Source organism: Scyliorhinus torazame, chromosome 13 (genome assembly GCF_047496885.1).
Source record: "Scyliorhinus torazame isolate Kashiwa2021f chromosome 13, sScyTor2.1, whole genome shotgun sequence".
Lineage (NCBI taxonomy): Eukaryota > Metazoa > Chordata > Chondrichthyes > Carcharhiniformes > Scyliorhinidae > Scyliorhinus > Scyliorhinus torazame.
In genome coordinates this window covers 219,240,821-219,268,751 of record NC_092719.1, presented here as the reverse complement: position 1 = coordinate 219,268,751, position 27,931 = coordinate 219,240,821, and the positions used below count along the sequence as shown (strand labels likewise).

At 52.7% G+C, this 27,931-nt stretch overlaps 2 protein-coding genes across 2 annotated transcripts in view; both read right to left on the bottom strand.

Annotated features, from left to right (window-relative positions):
* LOC140387644 (uncharacterized) overlaps positions 1 to 14,741 on the bottom strand; it is a 152,824-nt gene extending 138,083 nt beyond the window's left edge. The window contains exons 1-2 of the mRNA XM_072470841.1: positions 14,734 to 14,741; positions 13,689 to 13,888 (exon numbers count right to left, since the gene is read on the bottom strand). Of these exons, the coding sequence (XP_072326942.1) occupies positions 13,689 to 13,888; positions 14,734 to 14,741 (208 nt within the window). The remainder of the gene's footprint in view (positions 1 to 13,688; positions 13,889 to 14,733) is intronic.
* Positions 14,742 to 16,265: 1,524 nt separating this feature from the next.
* The window catches only part of LOC140387643 (uncharacterized), a 189,481-nt gene continuing 177,815 nt past the window's right edge, over positions 16,266 to 27,931 (bottom strand). The window contains exon 10 of the mRNA XM_072470840.1: positions 16,266 to 16,369. Within this exon, the coding sequence (XP_072326941.1) occupies positions 16,266 to 16,369 (104 nt within the window). The remainder of the gene's footprint in view (positions 16,370 to 27,931) is intronic.

Sequence of the window (27,931 nt, the reverse complement as noted above, 5' to 3'; positions counted from 1 at the left end):
TCAGTACTGAGGGAGTGCTGCACTGTCAGAGGGTCAGTACTGAGGGAGTGCTGCACTGTCAGAGGGTCAGTACTGAGGGAGTGCTGCACTGTCAGAGGGTCAGTACTGAGGGAGTGCTGCACTGTCAGAGGGTCAGTACTGAGGGAGTGCTGCACAGTCAGAGGGTCAGTACTGAGGGAGTGCTGCACTGTCAGAGGGTCAGTGCTGAGGGAGAGCTGCACTGTCAGAGGGTCAGTACTGAGGGAGTGCTGCACTGTCAGAGGGTCAGTACTGAGGGAGTGCTGCACAGTCAGAGGGTCAGTACTGAGGGAGTGCTGCACTGTCAGAGGGTCAGTACTGAGGGTGTGCTGCACTGCCAGAGGGTCAGTACTGAGGGAGTGCTGCACAGTCAGAGGGTCAGTACTGAGGGAGTGCTGCACTGTCAGAGGGTCAGTACTGAGGGAGTGCTGCACTGTCAGAGGGTCAGTACTGAGGGAGTGCTGCACTGTCAGAGGGTCAGTACTGAGGGAGTGCCGCACTGTCAGAGGGTCAGTACTGAGGGAGTGCCGCACTGTCAGAGGGTCAGTACTGAGGGAGTGCTGCACTGTCAGAGGGTCAGTACTGAGGGAGTGCTGCACTGTCAGAGGGTCAGTACTGAGGGAGTGCTGCACTGTCAGAGGGTCAGTACTGAGGGAGTGCCGCACTGTCAGAGGGTCAGTACTGAGGGAGTGCTGCACTGTCAGAGGGTCAGTACTGAGGGAGTGCTGCACAGTCAGAGGGTCAGTACTGAGGGAGTGCCGCACTGTCAGAGGGTCAGTACTGAGGGAGTGCCGCATTGTCAGAGGGTCAGTACTGAGGGAGTGCTGCACTGTAAGAGGGCCAGTACTGAGGGAGAGCTGCACTGTCAGAGGGTCAGTACTGAGGGAGTGCTGCACTGTCAGAGGTTCAGTGCTGAGGGAGAGCTGCACTGTCAGAGGGTCAGTACTGAGCGAGTGCTGCACTGTCAGAGGGTCAGTACTGAGGGAGTGCTGCACTGTCAGAGGGTCAGTACTGAGGGAGTGCTGCACTGTCACAGGGTCAGTGCTGAGGGAGAGCTGCACTGTCAGAGGGTCAGTACTGAGCGAGTGCCGCACTGTCAGAGGGTCAGTACTGAGGGAGTGCTGCACTGTCAGAGGGTCAGTACTGAGGGAGTGCTGCACAGTCAGAGGGTCAGTACTGAGGGAGTGCTGCACTGTAAGAGGGCCAGTACTGAGGGAGTGCTGCACTGTCAGAGGGTCAGCACTGAGGGAGTGCTGCACTGTCAGAGGGTCAGTACTGAGGGAGAGCTGCACTGTCAGAGGGTCAGTACTGAGCGAGTGCTGCACTGTCAGAGGTTCAGTACTGAGGGAGTGCTGCACTGTCAGAGGGTCAGTACTGAGGGAGTGCTGCACTGTCAGAGGGTCAGTACTGAGGGAGAGCTGCACTGTCAGAGGGTCAGTACTGAGCGAGTGCTGCACTGTCAGAGGGTCAGTACTGAGGGAGTGCTGCACTGTCAGAGGGTCAGTACTGAGGGAGTGCTGCACTGTCAGAGGGTCAGTACTGAGGGAGTGCTGCACTGTCAGAGGGTCAGTACTGAGGGAGTGCAGCACTGTCAGAGGGTCAATACTGAGGGAGTGCTGCACTGTCAGAGGGTCAGTACTGAGGGAGTGCCGCATTGTCAGAGGGTCAGTACTGAGGGAGTGCCGCACTGTCAGAGGGTCAGTACTGAGGGAGTGCTGCACAGTCAGAGGGTCAGTACTGAGGGAGTGCCGCACTGTCAGAGGGTCAGTACTGAGGGAGTGCTGCACTGTCAGAGGGTCAGTACTGAGGGAGTGCCGCACTGTCAGAGGGTCAGTACATGGGAGTGCTGCACTGTCAGAGGGTTAGTACTGAGGGAGTGCTGCACTGTCAGAGGGTCAGTACTGAGGGAGTGCCACACTGTCAGATGGTCAGTACTGAGGGAGTGCTGCACTGTCAGAGGGTCAGTACTGAGGGAGTGCCGCACTGTCAGAGGGTCAGTACATGGGAGTGCTGCACTGTCAGAGGGTTAGTACTGAGGGAGTGCTGCACTGTCAGAGGGTCAGTACTGAGGGAGCGCTGCACTGTCAGAGGGTCAGTACTGAGGGAGTGCCGCACTGTCAGAGGGTCAGTACATGGGAGTGCTGCACTGTCAGAGGGTTAGTACTGAGGGAGTGCAGCACTGTCAGAGGGTCAGTGCTGAGGGAGAGCTGCACTGTCAGAGGGTCAGTACTGAGCGAGTGCTGCACTGTCAGAGGGTCAGTACTGAGGGAGTGCTGCACTGTCAGAGGGTCAGTACTGAGGGAGTGCTGCACTGTCAGAGGGTCAGTGCTGAGGGAGAGCTGCACTGTCAGAGGGTCAGTACTGAGCGAGTGCCGCACTGTCAGAGGGTCAGTACTGAGGGAGTGCTGCACTGTCAGAGGGTCAGTACTGAGGGAGTTCTGCACAGTCAGAGGGTCAGTACTGAGGGAGTGCTGCACTGTAAGAGGGCCAGTACTGAGGGAGTGCTGCACTGTCAGAGGGTCAGCACTGAGGGAGTGCTGCACTGTCAGAGGGTCAGTACTGAGGGAGAGCTGCACTGTCAGAGGGTCAGTACTGAGCGAGTGCTGCACTGTCAGAGGGTCAGTACTGAGGGAGTGCTGCACTGTCAGAGGGTCAGTACTGAGGAAGTGCTGCACTGTCAGAGGGTCAGTACTGAGGGAGTGCTGCACTGTCAGAGGATCAGTACTGAGGGAGTGCTGCACTGTCAGAGGGTCAATACTGATGGAGTGCCGCACTGTCAGAGGGTCAGTACTGAGGGAGTGCCGCATTGTCAGAGGGTCAGTACTGAGGGAGTGCCGCACTGTCAGAGGGTCAGTACTGAGGGAGTGCTGCACAGTCAGAGGGTCAGTACTGAGGGAGTGCCGCACTGTCAGATGGTCAGTACTGAGGGAGTGCCGCACTGTCAGAGGGTCAGTACTGAGGGAGTGCTGCACTGTCAGAGGGTCAGTACTGAGGGAGTGCCGCACTGTCAGAGGGTCAGTACATGGGAGTGCTGCACTGTCAGAGGGTTAGTACTGAGGGAGTGCTGCACTGTCAGAGGGTCAGTACTGAGGGAGTGCCACACTGTCAGATGGTCAGTACTGAGGGAGTGCTGCACTGTCAGAGGGTCAGTACTGAGGGAGTGCCGCACTGTCAGAGGGTCAGTACATGGGAGTGCTGCACTGTCAGAGGGTTAGTACTGAGGGAGTGCTGCACTGTCAGAGGGTTAGTACTGAGGGAGTGCTGCACTGTCAGAGGGTCAGTACTGAGGGAGCGCTGCACTGTCAGAGGGTCAGTACTGAGGGAGTGCCGCACTGTCAGAGGGTCAGTACATGGGAGTGCTGCACTGTCAGAGGGTTAGTACTGAGGGAGTGCTGCACTGTCAGAGGGTCAGTACTGAGGGAGTGCCACACTGTCAGATGGTCAGTACTGAGGGAGTGCTGCACTGTCAGAGGGTCAGTACTGAGGGAGTGCCGCACTGTCAGAGGGTCAGTACTGAGGGAGTGCTGCACTGTCAGAGGGTCAGTACTGAGGGAGTGCTGCACTGACAGAGGGTCAGTACTGAGGGAGCACCGCACTGTCAGAGGGTCAGTACTGAGGGAATGCCGCACTGTCAGAGGGTCAGTACCGAGGGAGTGCCGCACTGTCAGAGGGTCAGTACTGAGGGAGTGCCGCACTGTCAGAGGGTCAGTACTGAGGGAGTGCTGAACTGTCAGAGGGTCAGTACTGAGGGAGTGCTGCACTGTCAGAGGGTCAGTACTGAGGGAGTGCCGCACTGTCAGAGGGTCAGTACTGAGGGAGTGCCGCACTGTCAGAGGGTCAGTACTGAGGGGGTACTGCACTGTCAGAGGGTCAGTACTGAGGGAGTGCTGCACAGTCAGAGGGTCAGTACTGAGGGAGAGCTGCACTGTCAGAGGGTCAGTACTGAGGGAGTGCTGCACAGTCAGAGGGTCAGTACTGAGGGAGTGCTGCACTGTCAGAGGGTCAGTACTGAGGGAGTGCCGCACTGTCAGAGGGTCAGTACTGAGGGAGTGCTGCACAGTCAGAGGGTCAGTACTGAGGGAGTGCTGCACTGTCAGAGGGTCAGTGCTGAGGGAGAGCTGCACTGTCGGAGGGTCAGTACTGAGGGAGTGCTGCTCTGTCAGAGGGTCAGTACTGAGGGAGTGCTGCACAGTCAGAGGGTCAGTACTGAGGGAGTGCTGCACTGTCAGAGGGTCAGTACTGAGGGAGTGCTGCACTGTCAGAGGGTCAGTACTGAGGGAGTGCTGCACTGTCAGAGGTTCAGTACTGAGGGAGTGCTGCACTGTCAGAGGGTCAGTACTGAGGGAGTGCTGCACAGTCAGAGGGTCAGTACAGAGGGAGTGCTGCACTGTCAGAGGGTCAGTGCTGAGGGAGAGCTGCACTGCCAGAGGGTCAGTACTGAGGGAGTGCTGCACTGTCAGAGGGTCAGTACTGAGGGAGTGCTGCACTGTCAGAGGGTCAGTACTGAGGGTGTGCTGCACTGTCAGAGGGTCAGTACTGAGGGAGTGCTGCACTGTCAGAGGGTCAGTACTGAGGGAGTGCCGCACTGTCAGAGGGTCAGTACTGAGGGAGTGCCGCACTGTCAGAGGGTCAGTACTGAGGGAGTGCTGCACTGTCAGAGGGTCAGTACTGAGGGAGTGCTGCACAGTCAGAGGGTCAGTACTGAGGGAGTGCCGCACTGTCAGAGGGTCAGTACTGAGGGAGTGCCGCAGTGTCAGAGGGTCAGTACTGAGGGAGTGCTGCACTGTAAGAGGGCCAGTACTGAGGGAGTGCTGCACTGTCAGAGGTTCAGCACTGAGGGAGTGCTGCACTGTCAGAGGGTCAAGACTGAGGGAGTGCTGCACTGTCAGAGGGTCAGTACTGAGGGAGTGCTGCACTGTCAGAGGGTCAGTACTGAGGGAGAGCTGCACTGTCAGAGGGTCAGTACTGAGCGAGTGCTGCACTGTCAGAGGGTCAGTACTGAGGGAGTGCTGCACTGTCAGAGGGTCAGTACTGAGGGAGTGCTGCACTGTCAGAGGGTCAGTACTGAGGGAGAACTGCACTGTCAGAGGGTCAGTACTGAGGGAGTGCTGCACTGTCAGAGGGTCAGTACTGAGGGAGTGCTGCACTGTCAGAGGGTCAGTACTGAGGGAGTGCTGCACTGTCAGAGGGTCAGTGCTGAGGGAGAGCTGCACTGTCAGAGGGTCAGTACTGAGCGAGTGCTGCACTGTCAGAGGGTCAGTACTGAGGGAGTGCTGCACTGTCAGAGGGTCAGTACTGAGGGAGTGCTGCACTGTCAGAGGGTTAGTACTGAGGGAGTGCTGCACTGTCAGAGGGTCAGTACTGAGGGAGCGCTGCACTGTCAGAGGGTCAGTACTGAGGGAGTGCCGCACTGTCAGAGGGTCAGTACATGGGAGTGCTGCACTGTCAGAGGGTTAGTACTGAGGGAGTGCTGCACTGTCAGAGGGTCAGTACTGAGGGAGTGCCACACTGTCAGATGGTCAGTACTGAGGGAGTGCTGCACTGTCAGAGGGTCAGTACTGAGGGAGTGCCGCACTGTCAGAGGGTCAGTACTGAGGGAGTGCTGCACTGTCAGAGGGTCAGTACTGAGGGAGTGCTGCACTGTCAGAGGGTCAGTACTGAGGGAGCACCGCACTGTCAGAGGGTCAGTACTGAGGGAATGCCGCACTGTCAGAGGGTCAGTACCGAGGGAGTGCCGCACTGTCAGAGGGTCAGTACTGAGGGAGTGCCGCACTGTCAGAGGGTCAGTACTGAGGGAGTGCTGCACTGTCAGAGGTTCAGTACTGAGGGAGTGCTGCACTGTCAGAGGGTCAGTACTGAGGGAGTACCGCACTGTCAGAGGGTCAGTACTGAGGGAATGCCGCACTGTCAGAGGGTCAGTACCGAGGGAGTGCCGCACTGTCAGAGGGTCAGTACTGAGGGAGTGCCGCACTGTCAGAGGGTCAGTACTGAGAGAGTGCTGCAGTGTCAGAGGGTTAGTACTGAGGGAGTGCTGCACTGTCAGAGGGTCAGTACTGAGGGAGTGCCGCACTGTCAGAGGGTCAGTACTGAGGGAGTGCCGCACTGTCAGAGGGTCAGTACTGAGGGAGTGCCGCATTGTCAGAGGGTCAGTACTGAGGGAGTGCTGCACTGTAAGAGGGCCAGTACTGAGGGAGTGCTGCACTGTCAGAGGGTCAGCACTGAGGGAGTGCTGCACTGTCAGAGGGTCAAGACTGAGGGAGTGCTGCACTGTCAGAGGGTCAGTACTGAGGGAGTGCTGCACTGTCAGAGGGTCAGTACTGAGGGAGAGCTGCACTGTCAGAGGGTCAGTACTGAGCGAGTGCTGCACTGTCAGAGGGTCAGTACTGAGGGAGTGCTGCACTGTCAGAGGGTCAGTACTGAGGGAGTGCTGCACTGTCAGAGGGTCAGTACTGAGGGAGAGCTGCACTGTCAGAGGGTCAGTACTAAGCGAGTGCTGCACTGTCAGAGGGTCAGTACTGAGGGAGTGCTGCACTGTCAGAGGGTCAGTACTGAGGGAGTGCTGCACTGTCAGAGGGTCAGTGCTGAGGGAGAGCTGCACTGTCAGAGGGTCAGTACTGAGCGAGTGCTGCACTGTCAGAGGGTCAGTACTGAGGGAGTGCTGCACTGTCAGAGGGTCAGTACTGAGGGAGTGCTGCACTGTCAGAGGGTCAGTGCTGAGGGAGAGCTGCACTGTCAGAGGGTCAGTACTGAGCGAGTGCCGCACTGTCAGAGGGTCAGTACTGAGGGAGTGCCGCACTGTCAGAGGGTCAGTACTGAGGGAGTGCTGCACAGTCAGAGGGTCAGTACTGAGGGAGTGCTGCACTGTAAGAGGGCCAGTACTGAGGGAGTGCTGCACTGTCAGAGGGTCAGCACTGAGGGAGTGCTGCACTGTCAGAGGGTCAGTACTGAGGGAGAGCTGCACTGTCAGAGGGTCAGTACTGAGCGAGTGCTGCACTGTCAGAGGTTCGGTACTGAGGGAGTGCTGCACTGTCAGAGGGTCAGTACTGAGGGAGCGCTGCACTGTCAGAGGGTCAGTACTGAGGGAGAGCTGCACTGACAGAGGGTCAGTACTGAGGGAGTGCTGCACTGTCAGAGGGTCAGTACTGAGGGAGTGCTGCACTGTCAGAGGGTCAGTACTGAGGGAGTGCTGCACTGTCAGAGGGTCAAGACTGAGGGAGTGCTGCACTGTCAGAGGGTCAGTACTGAGGGAGTGCTGCACTGTCAGAGGGTCAGTACTGAGGGAGAGCTGCACTGTCAGAGGGTCAGTACTGAGCGAGTGCTGCACTGTCAGAGGGTCAGTACTGAGGGAGTGCTGCACTGTCAGAGGGTCAGTACTGAGGGAGTGCTGCACTGTCAGAGGGTCAGTACTGAGGGAGAACTGCACTGTCAGAGGGTCAGTACTGAGGGAGTGCTGCACTGTCAGAGGGTCAGTACTGAGGGAGTGCTGCACTGTCAGAGGGTCAGTACTGAGGGAGTGCTGCACTGTCAGAGGGTCAGTGCTGAGGGAGAGCTGCACTGTCAGAGGGTCAGTACTGAGCGAGTGCTGCACTGTCAGAGGGTCAGTACTGAGGGAGTGCTGCACTGTCAGAGGGTCAGTACTGAGGGAGTGCTGCACTGTCAGAGGGTTAGTACTGAGGGAGTGCTGCACTGTCAGAGGGTCAGTACTGAGGGAGCGCTGCACTGTCAGAGGGTCAGTACTGAGGGAGTGCCGCACTGTCAGAGGGTCAGTACATGGGAGTGCTGCACTGTCAGAGGGTTAGTACTGAGGGAGTGCTGCACTGTCAGAGGGTCAGTACTGAGGGAGTGCCACACTGTCAGATGGTCAGTACTGAGGGAGTGCTGCACTGTCAGAGGGTCAGTACTGAGGGAGTGCCGCACTGTCAGAGGGTCAGTACTGAGGGAGTGCTGCACTGTCAGAGGGTCAGTACTGAGGGAGTGCTGCACTGTCAGAGGGTCAGTACTGAGGGAGCACCGCACTGTCAGAGGGTCAGTACTGAGGGAATGCCGCACTGTCAGAGGGTCAGTACCGAGGGAGTGCCGCACTGTCAGAGGGTCAGTACTGAGGGAGTGCCGCACTGTCAGAGGGTCAGTACTGAGGGAGTGCTGCACTGTCAGAGGTTCAGTACTGAGGGAGTGCTGCACTGTCAGAGGGTCAGTACTGAGGGAGTACCGCACTGTCAGAGGGTCAGTACTGAGGGAATGCCGCACTGTCAGAGGGTCAGTACCGAGGGAGTGCCGCACTGTCAGAGGGTCAGTACTGAGGGAGTGCCGCACTGTCAGAGGGTCAGTACTGAGAGAGTGCTGCAGTGTCAGAGGGTTAGTACTGAGGGAGTGCTGCACTGTCAGAGGGTCAGTACTGAGGGAGTGCCGCACTGTCAGAGGGTCAGTACTGAGGGAGTGCCGCACTGTCAGAGGGTCAGTACTGAGGGAGTGCCGCATTGTCAGAGGGTCAGTACTGAGGGAGTGCTGCACTGTAAGAGGGCCAGTACTGAGGGAGTGCTGCACTGTCAGAGGGTCAGCACTGAGGGAGTGCTGCACTGTCAGAGGGTCAAGACTGAGGGAGTGCTGCACTGTCAGAGGGTCAGTACTGAGGGAGTGCTGCACTGTCAGAGGGTCAGTACTGAGGGAGAGCTGCACTGTCAGAGGGTCAGTACTGAGCGAGTGCTGCACTGTCAGAGGGTCAGTACTGAGGGAGTGCTGCACTGTCAGAGGGTCAGTACTGAGGGAGTGCTGCACTGTCAGAGGGTCAGTACTGAGGGAGAGCTGCACTGTCAGAGGGTCAGTACTAAGCGAGTGCTGCACTGTCAGAGGGTCAGTACTGAGGGAGTGCTGCACTGTCAGAGGGTCAGTACTGAGGGAGTGCTGCACTGTCAGAGGGTCAGTGCTGAGGGAGAGCTGCACTGTCAGAGGGTCAGTACTGAGCGAGTGCTGCACTGTCAGAGGGTCAGTACTGAGGGAGTGCTGCACTGTCAGAGGGTCAGTACTGAGGGAGTGCTGCACTGTCAGAGGGTCAGTGCTGAGGGAGAGCTGCACTGTCAGAGGGTCAGTACTGAGCGAGTGCCGCACTGTCAGAGGGTCAGTACTGAGGGAGTGCCGCACTGTCAGAGGGTCAGTACTGAGGGAGTGCTGCACAGTCAGAGGGTCAGTACTGAGGGAGTGCTGCACTGTAAGAGGGCCAGTACTGAGGGAGTGCTGCACTGTCAGAGGGTCAGCACTGAGGGAGTGCTGCACTGTCAGAGGGTCAGTACTGAGGGAGAGCTGCACTGTCAGAGGGTCAGTACTGAGCGAGTGCTGCACTGTCAGAGGTTCGGTACTGAGGGAGTGCTGCACTGTCAGAGGGTCAGTACTGAGGGAGCGCTGCACTGTCAGAGGGTCAGTACTGAGGGAGAGCTGCACTGACAGAGGGTCAGTACTGAGGGAGTGCTGCACTGTCAGAGGGTCAGTACTGAGGGAGTGCTGCACTGTCAGAGGGTCAGTACTGAGGGAGTGCTGCACTGTCAGAGGGTCAGTACTGAGGGAGTGCTGCACTGTCAGAGGGTCAATACTGAGGGAGTGCCGCACTGTCAGAGGGTCAGTACTGAGGGAGTGCCGCATTGTCAGAGGGTCAGTACTGAGGGAGTGCCGCACTGTCAGAGGGTCAGTACTGAGGGAGTGCTGCACAGTCAGAGGGTCAGTACTGAGGGGGTGCCGCACTGTCAGATGGTCAGTACTGAGGTAGTGCCGCACTGTCAGAGGGTCAGTACTGAGGGAGTGCTGCACTGTCAGAGGGTCAGTACTGAGGGAGTGCCGCACTGTCAGAGGGTCAGTACATGGGAGTGCTGCACTGTCAGAGGGTTAGTACTGAGGGAGTGCTGCACTGTCAGAGGGTCAGTACTGAGGGAGTGCCACACTGTCAGATGGTCAGTACTGAGGGAGTGCTGCACTGTCAGAGGGTCAGTACTGAGGGAGTGCCGCACTGTCAGAGGGTCAGTACATGGGAGTGCTGCACTGTCAGAGGGTTAGTACTGAGGGAGTGCTGCACTGTCAGAGGGTCAGTACTGAGGGAGCGCTGCACTGTCAGAGGGTCAGTACTGAGGGAGTGCCGCACTGTCAGAGGGTCAGTACGTGGGAGTGCTGCACTGTCAGATGGTCAGTACTGAGGGAGTGCTGCACTGTCAGAGGGTCAGTACTGAGGGAGTGCCGCACTGTCAGAGGGTCAGTACTGAGGGAGTGCTGCACTGTCAGAGGGTCAGTACTGAGGGAGTGCTGCACTGTCAGAGGGTCAGTACTGAGGGAGCACCGCACTGTCAGAGGGTCAGTACTGAGGGAATGCTGCACTGTCAGATGGTCAGTACTGAGGGAGTGCTGCACTGTCAGAGGGTCAGTACTGAGGGAGTGCCGCACTGTCAGAGGGTCAGTACTGAGGGAGTGCTGCACTGTCAGAGGGTCAGTACTGAGGGAGTGCTGCACTGTCAGAGGGTCAGTACTGAGGGAGCACCGCACTGTCAGAGGGTCAGTACTGAGGGAATGCCGCACTGTCAGAGGGTCAGTACCGAGGGAGTGCCGCACTGTCAGAGGGTCAGTACTGAGGGAGTGCCGCACTGTCCGAGGGTCAGTACTGAGGGAGTGCTGCACTGTCAGAGGGTCAGTACTGAGGGAGTGCTGCACTGTCAGAGGGTCAGTACTGAGGGAGCACCGCACTGTCAGAGGGTCAGTACTGAGGGAGTGCTGCACTGTCAGAGGGTCAGTACTGAGGGAGTGCCGCACTGTCAGAGGGTCAGTACTGAGGGAGTGCCGCACTGTCAGAGGGTCAGTACTGAGGGAGTGCTGCACTGTCAGAGGGTCAGTACTGAGGGAGTGCTGCACTGTCGGAGGGTCAGTACTGAGGGAGTGCTGCACTGTCAGAGGGTCAGTACTGAGGTAGTGCCGCACTAAATTGCGCAACAGATTGTTCTGGAATGGGTTTGAACATTTTGCTGTCTCTGCTCAGCTCAGGATCACAAATTGAGGCAAAACTTTGCAGTTAAGAAAAATGATGATTCTAATGTCAGCCATTGCTGCTGGACTGTAAATCGCCACAGCAAATCCACCCAGCGGGTAGAGGCAAAGGCCGTGTCCAAAAGCATTGTTAGCTGCACAAAGAGTGGCTTCGTAGTGAAATCAGGCGGACAGTGCAGGAAATTGGAGTTGGTCAGAAAAAACACCAACATCCTATCTGATGGGGCTGAGTGACCTATTTCTGCTCCGACACCTTATTATCTGCCTCACTGTTGACATGCAGCACGGTAGCACGGTGGTTAGCACAGTGGTTTCACAGCTCCAGGATCCCAGGTTCGATTCCCGGCTTGGGTCACTGTCTGTGCGGAGTCTGCACGTTCTCCCCGTATCTGCGTGGGTTTCCTCCGGGTGCTCCGGTTTCCTCCCACAGTCCAAAGATGTGCAGGTTAGGCGGATTGGCTGTGCTAAATTGCCCTTCGTGTCCAAAAAGGGCTAGGTGGGGTTACTGGGTTATGGGGACAGGGTGGAGATGTGGGCTTAGAGAGGGTGTTCTTTCCAAGGGCTGGTGCAGACTCGATGGGCCGAATGGCCTCCTTCTGCGCTGTAAATTCTATGATTCTATGCCGCAAAGTATTACGTCTTGTAAGTTCTAGTTGACACACCCTTTTAAACACAGTCTTAACTATTGCTGGTCAACCTGCAACCTATTCTAAGTTAACTATTGCAAGGTTGGAGTCTCAATCCTTCAGGTTTTAATTGCTGCTGGAGAATTTTTTTGAAAACATTTAAAATCTCTCCCTCAATCCAATCGTCCGTTCCCTCTTTTTACCTCACTTGCCGTACCTGATTTGGTATTGAATTCTCCCACTCTAATTGACACCTTTTTCTCTCCCCTTGTGGCGTTGATTTCATGAGCCTTGGAGTTATCGCTTCTGAGGATGCATAGTTATTTGCCTTGTTCATTCAGGAGCCCTCTAGCGGCAGAGATTTCCAACATTCGCAAGAAATTCGCGATCACATCCCAAAGGGATATCGGCCATAGATTGCCCAGGAAAATATCACCTCTGTTGCCAGCCCCTAAACCCCAACACCATCCTCTGGGCAGCATTTTCAAAGAGCTGGAATGGATATGAAGGGCAGTATGTTGAAACTCTATCATTCTATCCTTGTAGAAATAACTGACCATTCTGATTGCAGACCAGACCCCAACAGTGACTAGGATATTGGGCAGAAACCCCAATATTTTATTTTAATTTTGTAAGACTGTGAGGAACGTTTTCCTCACTCCGAGAGATTTCACACTAAATAGGGATCTGGAAACTAAAACAAACTTTATTACTAACACAATACTAAAATATCTTTAACAGCACACAAGAAAGATAGTTCCCAATTACCCCTTAAACAATGCTAACCAATACAGTTGCACAGTAACCCTTAACTGCTATCTTTATTCCCACTCAAACAACAACACCATCTAGCTCTCAATCCACTTTTAAATACAGTTAGCAGACTCAGGCATACTTGCTTTACAAGATGTTCTTTGAGACAGTTTTAAAGAAAAGACCCGAGTCCTGTCAGAACCATGCAGAGACTCTGGCTCTATTTCTCCAGCAGCTGATTCTCAGCTTATTTCAGCTCACTTTCCAATCACACAATTTTGAACTGCTCGGAAATAAACTGATCTGTCTACAGAGAGCAGAATCTTGGTTCTGTTCACATCCCAATTTATAACTCAACTAAACTGCTTTTCTGCAAAGTGCTCATTCCATTAATTACATCACCTTACCAAGCCAAAACACAATGTAGCTAACTCCCCAGGGAACCCAGCCTTAATCCATAGACTCATAGAATTTACAGTGCAGAAGGAGGCCATTCGGCCCATCGAGTCTGCACCGGCCCTTAGAAAGAGCACCCTACCCAAGCCCAAACCTCCATCCAATCCCCGTAACCCAACACAACATTTTTTGCACACTAAGGCCAATTTACCATGGCCAATCAACCTAACCTGCACATCTTAGGACTGTGGGAGGAAATCTGAGCACTCGGAGGAAACCCACGCAGACACGGGGAGAACGTGCAGACTCCAACAGTGACTCAAGCCGGGAATCAAACCTGGGACCCTGGAGCTGTGAAGCAACTGTGCTATCCACTGTGCTACCGTGTTGCCAAACAAATCTCTATTAGCCCAAGCTTTTGTGGTACCTTAATTGCACTTCTGGTTCACAAAGCTTTCAAACCAGGATTTTTTAAAAAACATAACCGCAGCAGTCATACACACACTAACCCAGGCTTTTAACCCTTACTGCACCCAATTCATACAACTCCCAATATCTGAAATTCCTACATCATCACAGCCTCGTACTCAAGGCCCACAGCTGGGTAAGGAGAGTGAGGGAGAGAGATGGGGGGGGGGGGGGGGGGGGGGGAAGAGATATTGAATGGCCATTTGGGAAAGTGCACTCTCACTTGCCTCAAAGAATCCTAGAAACTTACAGCACAACATAAAGCGATTCTGTCGGATGTGGCTCAGCAAGTTCTTTGAAGCAGACCCACCCCTATGTCCCCCCCCCCATCCACCCCCTCCCCACATCCCGAGGAGTCCGCTGAGACACTCGGCCAACTCTCTTGCATTTCGCTAGAATAGGACGACGTACCTTTCACTGAATCGTCAGACAAATAATCCTTGATGTCAATCATCAGTTTTTTGTGAGGAATCAAGAAGAGGTGATCCTTGAAGCCAATCAGTATGTCGCCATGGTTATTGAGGAAACATGCAAAGGTGAGTGTATGATCCAAAACAAACTCAGTCAGCAGAGAACCAGCCAGATCCCAGATTTGTATCACACCATCACCACTGCAACAAGTTAACGAGAGTCAGAATGAAGGTTAATAAGCCATAAAAAGGAGCATTCAAAACACTGGGGGCTCAGTTCCAGAAGGATATACCGTCAATGCAGAGAGTTTATGTATAACCTGCGTAGGACCTTGGAGCATTTTGCACGGTTTGGTCGCCATGTTAGAGGGACAGAATGTATGAAAATTACACCAGAATTAAAGGTTAGAATACTTGTGGGGCGACCAAAATTAGGGACAATGCAAATTTGACAATCGTTAATAAATCCCAACCGGAATTCAGGAGAAACCTCTTTACCCAGAGGGTGGAATCCGCTCCCAGCGGGAGCGGTCGAGGTGAATATTATCGAGACATTCCAGGTGAAGCTGGAGAAACACAGGAGGAGGAAAGGAATAGCCGGGTGTGCTGAAGGTCTGGGACAATGCTGAGGGTGTGAGGAGGCTTTTCTGTGCTATAAATACCATGAAAGACACGTTCCGCTCTGAACATTCTGGAGGCGATTTAAAGCACTGGAAAGAGTCCTGTTTTGTACAGCGCAGTGTTTCTCGGTGCCCACGACCCCGCTACCCAACAGGACTCTGCTGGATTTCTAGGCCTCGGTCAGGACTGTGCAGCCGAAGGTGACTCAAGCATAGGGGCACTATTTTTAAATGCCGCCCCAATCCTTCGCCCCCCCCCCCCCCCCCCCCCCCCACCCAACCACCATCAGAGATCCCATTGTGGCCCCTGGAACCCCGCCCACCCCCCCAATGTACCTCTTAGCGTGTCCTCGAGTCTCCCTCACCCCACCTCTTAAGGGCAGGGCAGCCCCGGGGACCTGATCACTGGCACAGGAAGCTCGGTACCTTGGCATTATCAGACTGGCACCCTGGCGGTGCTGCCGCTAGCCTGGCAGTGTCAGGGTGGTAGTGCCAAGGTGCCAGACTGGCAGTGCAAGATGCTCGGGTGCCAGCGGGAGTGCCAGGGTCCCACCCTGTCCAGAATCCAACCACCTGGGGGCCTCTAATGGCTTGGCAGACAACCCCCCCCCCCCAGGTGTCATTAGGCCTCGTTCCCTCCTGTGTGGACCAGCACGTAATGGTACCCTGGCAAGCTCTCCCAGGCGAGGCCATTAGTTCCCGGGTCTCGGGAGAATGCGGCCTAATCATATCTTAATGAGCCTAATGGCTGACTTAAATATGTTAATCTGGATCTCGCCCAGCGAGATTTAATGGGCTGGTCGGGCCATTCGACCGCGCCCTCTATGTCATTCTATATAATACTCGGAAATTCTTCCTTTGCAAAGTTGGGTCTTTGCAACATGCTCTATCTTGGCATCCATTTTATTGTCTGAGGCCGGTTTCCCTCCAATTTTCTCTCAGTTGTTTTTGTTCTCCACTGGCGCAGTCGGACAGTTCCTTGGGGATTCCTGGCCAGCTGACCAAGCAGGGATGGTGCAACCACCAATTAAGGTTCACCCACTCCATTGGATAATAATTGGAAGCAGGAATCACGTCTGACGGACGGTTCCCACCCAAGTCTGTCAGAGCCGAGGAACATCAGGACAATTCCCGACACTCCATATAAAAGGACAGATGCAAGAATGAACTTCAGTCATTCCAATTCTATATGGCCCAGTGACACGACATCGCTGCTTATCCCAATAGACTCATGTATATTGCAGTCATAAGGGGAGATGTTCATTGCTCTACCATTGGTGGTGTGCCTCCAGCTGCCTGGGCCTAAGCTCTGTAACTCCCTCCCTAAACCCCTCCACACTCTACCCTTCCATCCAACTTTAAGATCCTTAAAACCGATCCTTTGAATCATAAATTCATAGCATCATGGAATTTACAGTGCAGAAGGAGGACGTTTGGCCCATCGAGTCTGCACCGGCCCTTGGAAAGAGCACTAAACTTAAGCCCACACCCTTCCAACCTATCCCCGTAACCCAGTAGCCCCACCTAATCTTTTTTTTTGGACACTAAGGGGCAATTTAGCACGGCCAATCCACCTAACCTGCACATCTTTGGACTGTGGGAGGAAACCGGAGCACCCGGAGGAAACCCACGCAGACACGGGGAGGACGGGCAGACTCCGCACAGACAGTGCCCCAAGCCGGGAATCGAACCCGAGACCCTGGAGCTGTGAAGCTACTGTGCTAACCACTGTGCTACCATGCTGCCCACTTTTGACCAAACATTTTATCACCTGTCCTAACATCACTTTATTTAACCCAGTGCCACATTTTGTGTGATTTCATCCTGAGAAGCAGCATTGGAGGTTTCAAGGCGAAAGGCGTTACATAAATGCATGATGCTGTTCCTGGTCTATTTGCCCAGAGCCTCCCTGGGTGGCATGTGTAGTAATTGATGTACAGAGCGCCTGGTGTCTGCACTCACCTGCAGCTCAGGAAGATGTTTTGCTTGGGGCAGGCGTCAGTCATCACTGTCCCCTCTATCTGCCCAATTTCCTGCTTCGACTCCGATTCATTTTTAACATCTAAAGCAACAGAGAATTTTTCAAAATGTATTTGTGGAGTGGATGTGGACATCACTAGAAAGGCTAGTATTTATTGTCAATCTCTAACTGTCGTTTGAGATGCCTTAATAAAAGCAAAATCAATAATCGCTCGGTGGGACAGAGGTTGAGCACTGCTGAGAAAGCACATGCTGTCAAAGCTTCACAGGGAGTTGAAGGGGGGGTCAGTAAATTTGCAGGCGATACTGTTGCTCTTATTAGCCTTAGTTTTATTCGCTCTAATTCTGTCACCTTTGCTCACGAGTCGCCAGGTATCTTTCTGATACCGCCACGTGGTTCAAGCTCGAGTTATGATTAATAAGACAGCACACCGCTTAGTAAGATTGAAATCAACGGTCATTTATTATGTACAGGAATAAATACTTATACAATAATCCTACTTTCTAGACTACTACCTACCACTACTGGCCAATACTTAACTTTTGGGAATGGCCCACCAGGTCAGGGAAATGAATGGCTTATCGAATTGGGTCTGGCCTGCGGGATTCAAAGGCTGATACAGGTCGATGGCTAGGGGTCTCTATCGGGTAGCGATCGCTGGAGTCAAACTTACGGTTGCTGGTCGATGGTTCTTGCGAAGGTTGCGAGCTGGAGAAGAAGGGAGAGAAGGGTTGATCTGAACTTGGCCCCTATTTTTATAGTTCCCGGGGGCTTCCCGCCTCTCGGGGTGGACCTTGACCCTGGTCCCAAGTGATTGGACTTGTTCCCAATCACTGGGTTCGATATGCTCCAATAATGGGGCGATTCCTTGATCGGGGGGTGGTCGTTCACCTTTCTTTGTCTCGGCCACTGCAGGCGCCGAGAGGCCTGGATCGGCATTCAATTGCTAATATGTTGCAATTGTTCCCGGGGATAGCCGATTAAACTGCAGATGTCTGGGTTGATGTGCTGCTAATGGTCGCAGGTATTGATCTGGGCCGACTTCCCCAGAGCCGAATACGCTGTTCTGTCTGCAGCTGTCCGTTTGTGTCCTGTTGGCTGCTTTTCTCATCAGCCTTTTCGGTTAGCCATTTTACATCGGGTTTTGGCCAAATTAATCGGGAATCAGCCATTTTAGGTGGCTACATTCCCCACTTGTGATCCTAACGCGAAGCGTGAAGGATCACATAAATTTTATCCTTTCCGTTCCCTGACCGGGGGGGACACCTCCTACATGGCCTCTACTCTGACCCTAGCTATGCACCAAAAATTTTTACCTAAACAATTCTAAGGGCGCTATGTCAGGCAGGGGCATGCATCTACAAAATAAAAAACTTGGAACCTCTAATTTGACCTAAATACACTATACTCACCAAACATTGCATTATTCTATCTTCCTAAAACATACAACAACAATCATAACATTTAATATACTCTTTCCTGGCTTGGCAGTCAAGCTCAGGATCATACATTTTTTTTGTTTATGGGAGTTTTGTACATCTTTTATTTACAGAAAAACGCAAGTGCATGTTCTTTATGATTGTGTTATAGGTCGCGGGGGTCGGGGGTCTGGTCATACCCGAATATAGGGTATCGGATCCGATATACCGGGGTTCGAGCGCGGTACGCTCTCCTTCTCCATTTGCGGAGGCGCATAGTCTGCACTGCACAGCAGAGTATCGCCAACGCTAACAGTGCTTCAATCACGTAGGACAGGGAGTACCCGGTTATGAACCTGTCACACCAGGAAGATGCAGTGTCGCTGGTGACTGGGCTTTGGGTACTGCGGGGCAGTGAAACATTAACGGCAGGGAGGTTTGGAGTAATGGGGTCCGCGTTCCCGCGCAACCAAATATCCAATAACAAGATTTTGATCACGATGAAAGAAGTCCTCATGGCTGTCCTCTTTTTTTCTTTCTTTGTGTTCTCTGTTTTCTCCGGTCCTGGAACTTCTGGAGTTCTGTAAAAACAAGCATAGTATCTGTCACTACCTTGGTATAGTATCCGGTATGTTAGTGTGTCTGTCCTTTTTGGGGCCAATTATACCCTTATAATTGGTCACTATGTGTGACTCGCTCATTTTTATTTTCAAAACAAATTTTAGGACACGGCACACTTCCCAGTGAGGGGCCAGTGCTGATTTACCATCCCAATGTTCCAGGGTGTAAATAGCATATGGCAGCAACTTAAAGGTCGCCAAAAAAAAAAAACTTTTTGAAATGAAAATGCCAAATGAGGTGCGTATGGGCCGCGACGGGTAAGATTTGGGTGGAGTCCCGGGTAGGACGGCTACCAATGCCGTATCTCTCCTACCCGAGCGTGTTTGACCAACGGGGGGGTCCCCAGGCAGGGCGGGTCTCACGCCGTTTCTCCACTGCCTGAGCAACCGACAAGAACGGGCAAAAATGTAGTCATCGTGGTGGGGTTGGTGCTGTGATTCTACCCTCAAATCAGAACGGGCGTCTGATACCCGAACCAATATGAGCTGAAAAGCTAGTTCCTCGGAACGAGCGTGTGGTCTGCTGACCAGGTATCTGTGGACAAGTTGGTACCGCTGAACAAGCGGGTGGAAAAAATTCTCCTGTCGGACGAACAACACTTAAATAAACGTACGAACAAGACAAAACATCCTGCAGGTTCCATCAGGAAGGACAACACTTCTCCCAAGTGTCTCCTTTGAATCATCATGTGGACACCTCAGTTCTCTGTTGCGAACAGGGTCGCAAAGGGGTTGGCGGACTGGGGGTCCGACTCGAGGTCGTCCCCTTCTCCCGGGTGCCAAACTCTGGAGTGAATTAATGCAGAGAGGGCTGCGTGGTGTGAGTTGGGGTTGCTTTCGTCGTCGCGGACGAGTGCAGGAGTTGTCGCGGTGCCAATGAGTTTCGGCGAGTTGTGTGGGGACAAAGTCGGGGTCGTCCGTGTGGTTCGGTGGTTGGTGGTGTGGTTTGTTTAGAAAAGTGATCATGAAGGGATCACTGGAGTTGAAATCGGAGTTGCTGGGTGTGGGTCCTGTTGTATGGGGATAGTAGGGAGGCGCGCTGTGGCTATCGTCCGAGTCACAGTCGCTGTCTGTGCTGCTGCTGTCTGTGGGCGTTCCGGGCGGAGTGTAGATTTTGGGGGTGGAGTCGAGGGCGAGTCCGTGTCTGGGCTGGACGTGGTGGGGGTTGGTCTGGTTACGTTGGCTATGGGCGGGGTGTGGGCTGCTGCGTCAAGCATGATGTGGTGGGCGTGGTTTGACTGGGCTCCATAAGCCTTTAACTGGTTTATGTGAAACCACGCAGTCTTGCCATTTGGGTATTTGATTTTATATACCGATGGGCTTACTTTATCCGTAATGGAGTACAGACCCGAGTATTTCGGAGACAGGAATGTGCTGGGGTTATATACGGACAACATCACTTGCTGTCCTATATCATACTCCGTTGCATGTACTGCCTTAGCAAAACAGGCCTTGCTCTGTTTCTTTTTGGTGCCCAATTTAACTGCGGCTGCTAACTGAGCCGTTTTTACATTCGCAACTAATTGCTCAACGGCTTTCTCGTGGGTGAGGGCCGTAACTTCAGGGCTGGTCAGGTCTGGACCTAACAAGTATTCTGTCCCTTTCATGGGGCGTCCGGTCATGGGGGTGTGTGGGGTGTAACCTGTGGAGGTGGAAACAGTGTTACGCAAAAACATCAGCGCAAAGGGGAGGACCGAATCCCAAGTGGTGTTGTTCTGCATTTTTCGGAGGGTAGTTTTTAGGGTCCGATTCATGCGCTCCACTATACCACTCGACTGTGGGTGGTACGCAATGTGAAATTTTTGGGTTATGCCAAATATCGTGAGGACGTTCTGCATGACCCGTCCCGTAAAGTGAGAACCTTGGTCCAATTCAATGCTGCGGGGGAGTCCCCATCTTGTAAAGATGTGGTGGGTTAGGATCTTGGCTGTGGTTTTCGCGGTGTTGGTGCGGGCTGGAAATGCTTCCATCCGCTTTGTAAAAGTGTCTATGACCGCCAGAACATATTTATAGCCATTCCTGCAAGGGGGCAATGGACCTATAAAATCGATCTGGAGGTTAGTCCAGGGGCCATTAACGGGTCGGGTGTGGCTGAGTTGTGCCTTTTTGGCATATCTATCTGGGTTGTTCTGTGCGCAGATGAAGCAATTCTCAATGTAATGGGATACATCTTCCTTGAGATTTGGCCACCAGCACAGCTGTTTGAGGTGGGCTGTGGTGGGATCGATTCCCTGGTGTCCATGACCATCATGGAATAAACAGATTAATTGTTTCCTATCCTGCGCAGAAACTACATAAAGGGTGTCCTTTAACACCACACCGTCATGTGTGGTTATCGTATTTCTGTACCTCTCGTATGAGGCTGGAAACTTCCCTTTCACGATCTCAGTGAGAGCGCTATCCTGCTTCTGGGCCTCTACTAGATCCTCGATCCTAGTCTGCGTGGCCTGAACTGCACTCACTGGCGCACTCACTGGCGCGCTTTCGGGGGGCTTCCAAAAGTACCCATGCCTGGATCCTGCCTTAGCCAGTGCGTCGGCTTTTACATTTCCAGGGGGGGGGGGACGATGGTGGCTGCGGACTTTTATAATGCCAAAAGTCCTGTCCTTGGCTTTTTGCAAAATATGGCGGAGTAATGGGGCTGAGGGGAGGGGTTTCCCATCCGCGGAAACAAATCCTCTTGTTTCCCAGAGGGGCAGAAATTCTGTGAGGCTGTTGCAGACGTATAGGCTGTCTGAATATATGTCTGCTGGGCTGGGGAAGGAACCTGGGTGCTCTACAATGTAGGCGATGGGCGCAAGCTCTGCCGCCTGCGCGCCTAAGTGTCCGGGTAATTTTAATGCGATTTCCTCGAAGGCACGTCCCTGCGCGTCCTCCACATAAATCCCACAACCTGTTATGCGTTGCCCATCCAGGACTGTGGAAGATCCATCCACATAGATCCTAATGGGGTCACACGTGTCCGGGTGAGGGGGGTTCTGAGATGGAGTGGCTAGTTTTCTGGGGGGTGTTTTAGCTAGAAAGGGGCCTGTATTATGGTGGGGCGAGATGATTTCACACTCATGGGGGGTTCCGAGGTACTGTAAATTGTCCGCTAAGTATGTGTGGGTTTTGGTCCATTTTACTGTGATGTACTGTCCTTGTAAGAGAAGGGTCCACCTAGCAGCGCGGATTTGGCTGACGGTACCGTCTTTAAGTCGTCCGTCTAGTAAAAGTTGGGTGGGGGTGTGCTCGGTCGAAATGGTGATGGGGTTCAGTCCGGTAATGTATGAAAAGTACTGGACTGCCCAGAAAACTGCGAGCAGGTGCCTCTCACAGGCTGAGAATCCCTGCTCCACAGCATCTAAAATTCGGGAGGCATAAGCCACGGGTCTTAACTGGTCATGCCGTTCCTGGAGGAGCACGGCTGAAAGGGTGCGGTCTGTGGTCGCTACCTCTATGGCGTAAGGGGAAAGCGGGTTGGGAACTTGTAGTGCGGGGGCGGCTATGAGTGCCTGTTTTAATGATTCCACAGCCTCCGTATGCTGCGGAAGCCATTCCCAGGGGGCTCCTTTCTTTAGGAGGTCTGAGAGGGGCGCTGCCTTGCTGGCGAAACCGTCAATGTGGTTTCGGCAGTAGCCAACCAGTCCTAAAAACGACCGGAGGGCTGAAACGTTCTGGGGAAGGGGCAATTTAGCGATCGAGTCAATTCTTTTGTGCTCGATCTCGCGTTTGCCGTGTGTGATAATAGTACCCAAATATACCACTTTCTCTTCCAATATCTGGGCCTTTTTGGGGTTGACTTTACATCCAATGGAATGTAGTAATTCCAGGAGTTCGGACAGAAGCTCAATGTGCTTTTCCTTAGTGTCTGTCTGCAGTAATAGGTCGTCTACATACTGTACCAGACATTCGGGGCAAGAAAATTATGCCAGTCCATTTGCCAGCTGTCGGTGGAAAATGGAGGGGGAGTTGTGGAAGCCTTGTGGCGGGCATGTCCACGTGTACTGCTGCGCTCTGAAAGTGAAGGCAAATTTGTACTGGCATGCCTTTGCCAATGGAATGGACCAGAATCCATTACTGACGTCCAAAACCGTGAAATATCGGGCATGGAGTCCCTGCTTGAGCATGGTCTCGGGACTTGTTGCTACGGTGGGGGCTGCTGCGGGGGTGACTTTATTGAGTTCCCGATAATCAATGGTCAGGCGCCATGATCCGTCGGGCTTTCTTACTGGCCAAATCGGGGCATTATTAGGTGAGGCTACCGATCTTAGTACGCCCTGCTCTAATAAGCTCTCTATAACCTTTAGGATTTCTCCCTCTGCTTCTAGGGGGAATCCGTACTGCTTTTGGGGTCTAGGGTCCGATCCTGTTATTTGTACGGAGCCAGTCATCCATCCACAGTCGTGCTTGTGGGTCGCGAATGCTGCCCTGTTTTTTTGCAGGACTGCCCTAACCTGTCGGTCTGTGCTGAGTGTGGTGGGGTTGAACCAAAACTCGCCCACTGCGCTAATTTTGTTCGTGTAGTCCCCTATGGTGAGCGTTGCGGGGGCTCTAGCGGATTTCACCATCTTCCAGACACACTGGTTGACTGGATCAAAAGATAGGTGGTGGGAATTCATGAAGTCGATTCCTAAAATGTGTTCTGCTGTTTGGGGCAGGTCGACTAAAACTACGGGGAGTTTTGTGCTAATGGTTCCGATTTGAATGGGTACAGGGGCTGTGATGTGTCCCTGCTGTGAGTGGCCTGTGAAGCCGCTGAGGGTGATAGTGGCTGTAGTGGGCCACGTGTCCTGACCAAGGGTGGAGGAATTTATGGTGGTGCGGGACCCTCCTGTGTCCCAGAGAAGCTCGATAGGCTGTCCCCGAATTTTCGCTGCGACTATGGGTCGTCCTGACCTATCCCAAACGGTATCGCTGACCCAACTGGGGGAGCCTGTACACTGTCAGTCCGTTCCGGTCAAGTCTGTCTGATCCGACCGGGTGCTAACGCTATGTATGGGCCCTGCCTTTTTCGTACTGAGAGTGCCTGTCTGTTGGGCTCTCTGTGGCTTTTTTGGGGCATTGCACTCTTTGGCAAAATGTCCCAAATGTCTGCAGTTGTAACACTCTTGCGGTTTTGCTGGGGGGCTGCTCTTTCCCTCGTTTACCCAGGCGGGGTTGTGAAGAGTGGTTCTTACTGCCTGCACGTCTGCGGCGGCTTGCTTTCCTCGGGGGTTCTAGCTGCGGGTTTATTGTGAGCAGACTGTTCCCAAATGCGGGACAATCTTTTGACCACCCACTTCTCATTATGAGCCTCCTCCGAGGGGTCATAATTACTACAGGCATTCTGTCCTGCCTCTGTGGCATGGGAGATAAGGGTGCGGGTCCGTTTGGCCATATTGTCTGGGGACAAATGGGCACGGTCTACGTTTCCGAAAATGGCTTCAAAGTGAATCCACAAGCGTCCTGCGAACGCTGTGGGGTGTTCAGACTTCTTCTGTCTGCACTTATTTAGGCCATCCACAGGGTCACCCCGGATATACCCGATCGCATCCAGGATCGCGGTATGCATTTCTGCAAGGGTGCCTCCTCCTACGTTCTGTGGGTCGGGAAGGGCTGCTGCGACCGATGGGTCTAAGCTGAGGACCATGAGCTTTACCTGCTCTTTCTCATCCAGGCCGTACAAGGTCGCCTGGTGTTTGACGGTGGCAAAGAAATGGTGTGGGTCTGAAGCGGGGAGGAACGGTGTGATTTTCGCACACGCGTCCCGTAATTGGGTCACTGTGAGGGGGGTGGGATATAGGAATTCCGCCTCGTCTGCTGTGGCGGTGCGGTGGGTTGTTACAGGGTTCATTGGAGCCTGAACTACCTGCTGTGTGGGGGATGGGGGTGCTTTTCTCCTTTGGGGCTTTCCCTGCGCACATGTTCCCTGAACATATCTCTGCGCTGTCTCCTGCAATTCTTCCCAATCAGGGCCGTCTTCCTGTTCTAAACTTTCCCCAAAGGTTTCTTGGAATCCCTTTTGGACAGAAAGCATTGACTGCAGGTCTGCAATTTGTTTTCGGCACTTTGCATGGTCTATGGTACTCTGCCTTTGTTCCGTGGTTGCAGCGTGGAGCGCTCTCAAGGCTGCCTTGAGATCACTACATTGCTTCTGTAGCGTCTCCACCTGCTCCTCTGTCTCTTTCTTTACCAGGACTGCACGCTGCGTGTCCTGATAGGCCTTCTCATACTGGGATTGAAAACTACTCAAATGTGCCAGACAAGACTGGTGACCCCATTTGGCGTCAGCCACCTCTTCGTCCTTTGCCACTAATTTCCGCCTTAACTCCAGATTCTCTTTCTCCACCTCGCATACATCGACTTTACTCATACGATGCATGCCCTCTATCTCTTTGCGGAGCGTCCTGACAACCTCCTCTGTGCCTCGCAATTGTGCCAGACAGGACACAATTGCCATCGGCTTGCGCGCTTTTGCTAAGCTCTTCTTATGGATTTCACTCATGTTCTCCCACCAAGTATGCCCTATACTTCCGGGACCTGAGTCGTCATTACTGCAAAATCATCCCACATGGGCCATCCTTTGCCCTTGAGATATTTCCGAATCTCCTCCTCCCAAATGGGACACTGTCCCACTCTACTGTTGCTGGTCACTGCGACCGCAAATTCTTCGGGATTCATGAGGTGCTGCATTGCCTGCATGGCCATCTCTCTTATCTGCTTGCTTCGGTCGAATTTGGAACAGGGGGCTAAGGTGGTGTCATAGATGCGGCTACGGCTTGCGCTAATTTCCGAAAATACTGACTTCCAACAGTTTTGACGCAACAAAATCTATCAGTTGTACCTTATAGCCCTGTTAGTTACGCATGCATGCACACACTTCCGAATTGTGAATTATTAACCAGAACCGCTTGAACACTTGTGGTTTTTTTTTTTTGTTTCCAATTGGATTCTATTCAAATTTCTTGGGTTCTCCCGGAGTGGTTTTCCACTTCTAGATCGGGTCCCACCAGAGTCGCCAATTTGTTGCTCTTATTAGCCTTAGTTTTATTAGCTCTAATTCTGTCACCTTTGCTCACGAGTCGCCAGGTATCTTTCTGGCAGGTGGTTCAAGCTCTAGTTATGATTAATAAGACAGCACACCGCTTAGTAAGAGTAAAATCAACGGCAATAAATACTTATACACTAATCCTACTTTCTAGACTACTACCTACCACTACTGGCCAATACTTAACTTTTGGGAATGGCCCACCAGGTCAGGGAAACAAATGGCTTATCGAATTGGGTCTGGCCTGCGGGATTCAAAGGCTGATACAGGTCGATGGCTAGGAGTCTCTATCGGGTAGCAATCGCTGGAGTCAAACTTACGGTTGCTGGTCGATGGTTCTTGCGAAGGTTGCGAGCTGGAGAAGAAGGGAGAGAAGGGTCGATCTGAACTTGGCCCCTATTTTTATAGTTCCCAGGGGCTTCCTGCCTCTCGGGGCGGACCTTAACCCTGGTCCCAAGTGATTGGACTTGTTCCCAATCACTGGGTTTGATATGCTCCAATAATGGGGCGATTCCTTGATCGGGGGGTGGTCGTTCACCTTTCTTTGTCTCGGCCACTGCAGGCGCCGAGAGGTCTGGATCGGCTTTCAATTGCTAATATGTTGCAATTGTTCCCGGGGATAGCCGATTAAACTGCAGATGTCTGGGTTGATGTGTTGCTAATGGTTGCAGGTATTGATCTGGGCCGACTTCCCCAGAGCCGAATACGCTGTTCTGCCTGCAGCTGTCCGTTTGTGTCCTGTTGGCTGCTTTTCCCATCAGCCTTTTCGGTTAGCCATTTTACATCGGGTTTTGGCCAAATTAATCAGGAATCAGCCATTTTAGGTGGCTACAATACGAAGATTGGTGGAGTTGTGGATAGTGAGAAGGGCTGTTGTCGGCTGCAAAGAGACATAGATAGGATGCAGAGCTGGGCTGAGAAGTGGCAGATGGAGTTTAACCCTGAAAAGTGTGAGGTTGTCCATTTTGGAAGGACAAATATGAATGCGGAATACAGGGTTAACGGTAGGGTTCTTGGCAATGTGGAGGAGCAGAGAGATCTTGGGGTCTATGTTCATACATCTTTGAAAGTTGCCACTCAAGTGGATAGAGCTGTGAAGAAGGCCTATGGTGTGCTAGCGTTCATTAACAGAGGGATTGAATTTAAGAGCCGTGAGGTGATGATGCAGCTGTACAAAACTTTGGTAAGGCCACATTTGGAGTACTGTGTACAGTTCTGGTCGCCTCATTTTAGGAAGGATGTGGAAGCTTTGGAAAAGGTGCAAAGGAGATTTACCAGGATGTTGCCTGGAATGGAGAGTAGGTCTTACGAGGAAAGGTTGAGGGTGCTCGGCCTTTTCTCATTAGAACGGAGAAGGATGAGGGGTGACTTGATAGAGGTTTATAAGATGATCAGGGGAATAGATAGAGTAGACAGTCAGAGACTTTTTCCCCAGGTGGAACAAACCATTACAAGGGGACATAAATTTAAGGTGAATGGTGGAAGATATAGGGGGGATGTCAGAGGTAGGTTCTTTACCCAGAGAGTAGTGGGGGCATGGAATGAACTGCCTGTGGAAGTAGTTGAGTCGGAAACATTAGGGACCTTCAAGCGGCTATTGGATAGGTACATGGATTATGGTAGAATGATGGGGTGTAGATTAATTTGTTCTTAATCTTGGACAAAAGTTTGGCACAGCATTGTGGGCTGAAGGGCCTGTTCTGTGCTGTATTTTCTATGTTCTATGTTCTATTTTGCACTCATCAGGACAGATTTGCAAGAATACCAGTTGTAAAGGTAACAACAATTTATACTGCATTAGAAGATAGTGCAGATTGGTTGCCAAGTGGACGAGGACTGGTAGAGGCATTACATTGGAGAATGTACCAGGGGACCATTAACTGCCAAGCCTTTGATTAAATTCAAACCTGCCAAGCCAACTCGAATTGGCCAAAGCATTGTCATGGGGAATGAACCAGGGAATGGCTATTTCCCCCATCCCTCCTCCCCAAGCTTTAGTTTAGTTGAAAAAGGCACACTGAGGGACATGCTCTTCTGTTTGCAAATTCCCCAGCTGATGTGGCGGGGTTTGAACTCAGGTCTCCAGGGCATTTGTCGAAATCTCTGGATTACTAGTCTAGCAAAACGAACACCACAGGAGTGTGACGTTGCAGGAGGAGGTGGGCAACACCAGGTCACTGAGGGGGAGGCGATCAATTTGTCTGCTTTAGTTTCAAGAACAGGAAAATGTTAAAGATGTAAAAATTGTAGAGGTGGGGAGGAGAAATAAAGAACAAAAAGGGAGGTCATGTGAAGGTCAGGAACAATTGTCAAACTCAAGGACATGCTTCACTTGTCCCGTAACCATCACTTTTGCCTTGTGACATCATCCTTTTTTGTCATTTAATCGTTCCTGTCTGCCATAGTTCTGACAATAGGACATTACCCTGGGCAGGAATTTAAGGAGACCAGCTGACTGCTGAAAATTGGCCAATTCTGGGATTCCCGTCTTCATTCCCAAGACCGGCGATTGTTGCCAGCGCGGTGCAATAGTTTGGGTAGCGAGCCCTCACCATGGACTCTTGACTTGGCCAGTTCCATAATGTTGGGGGGGGGG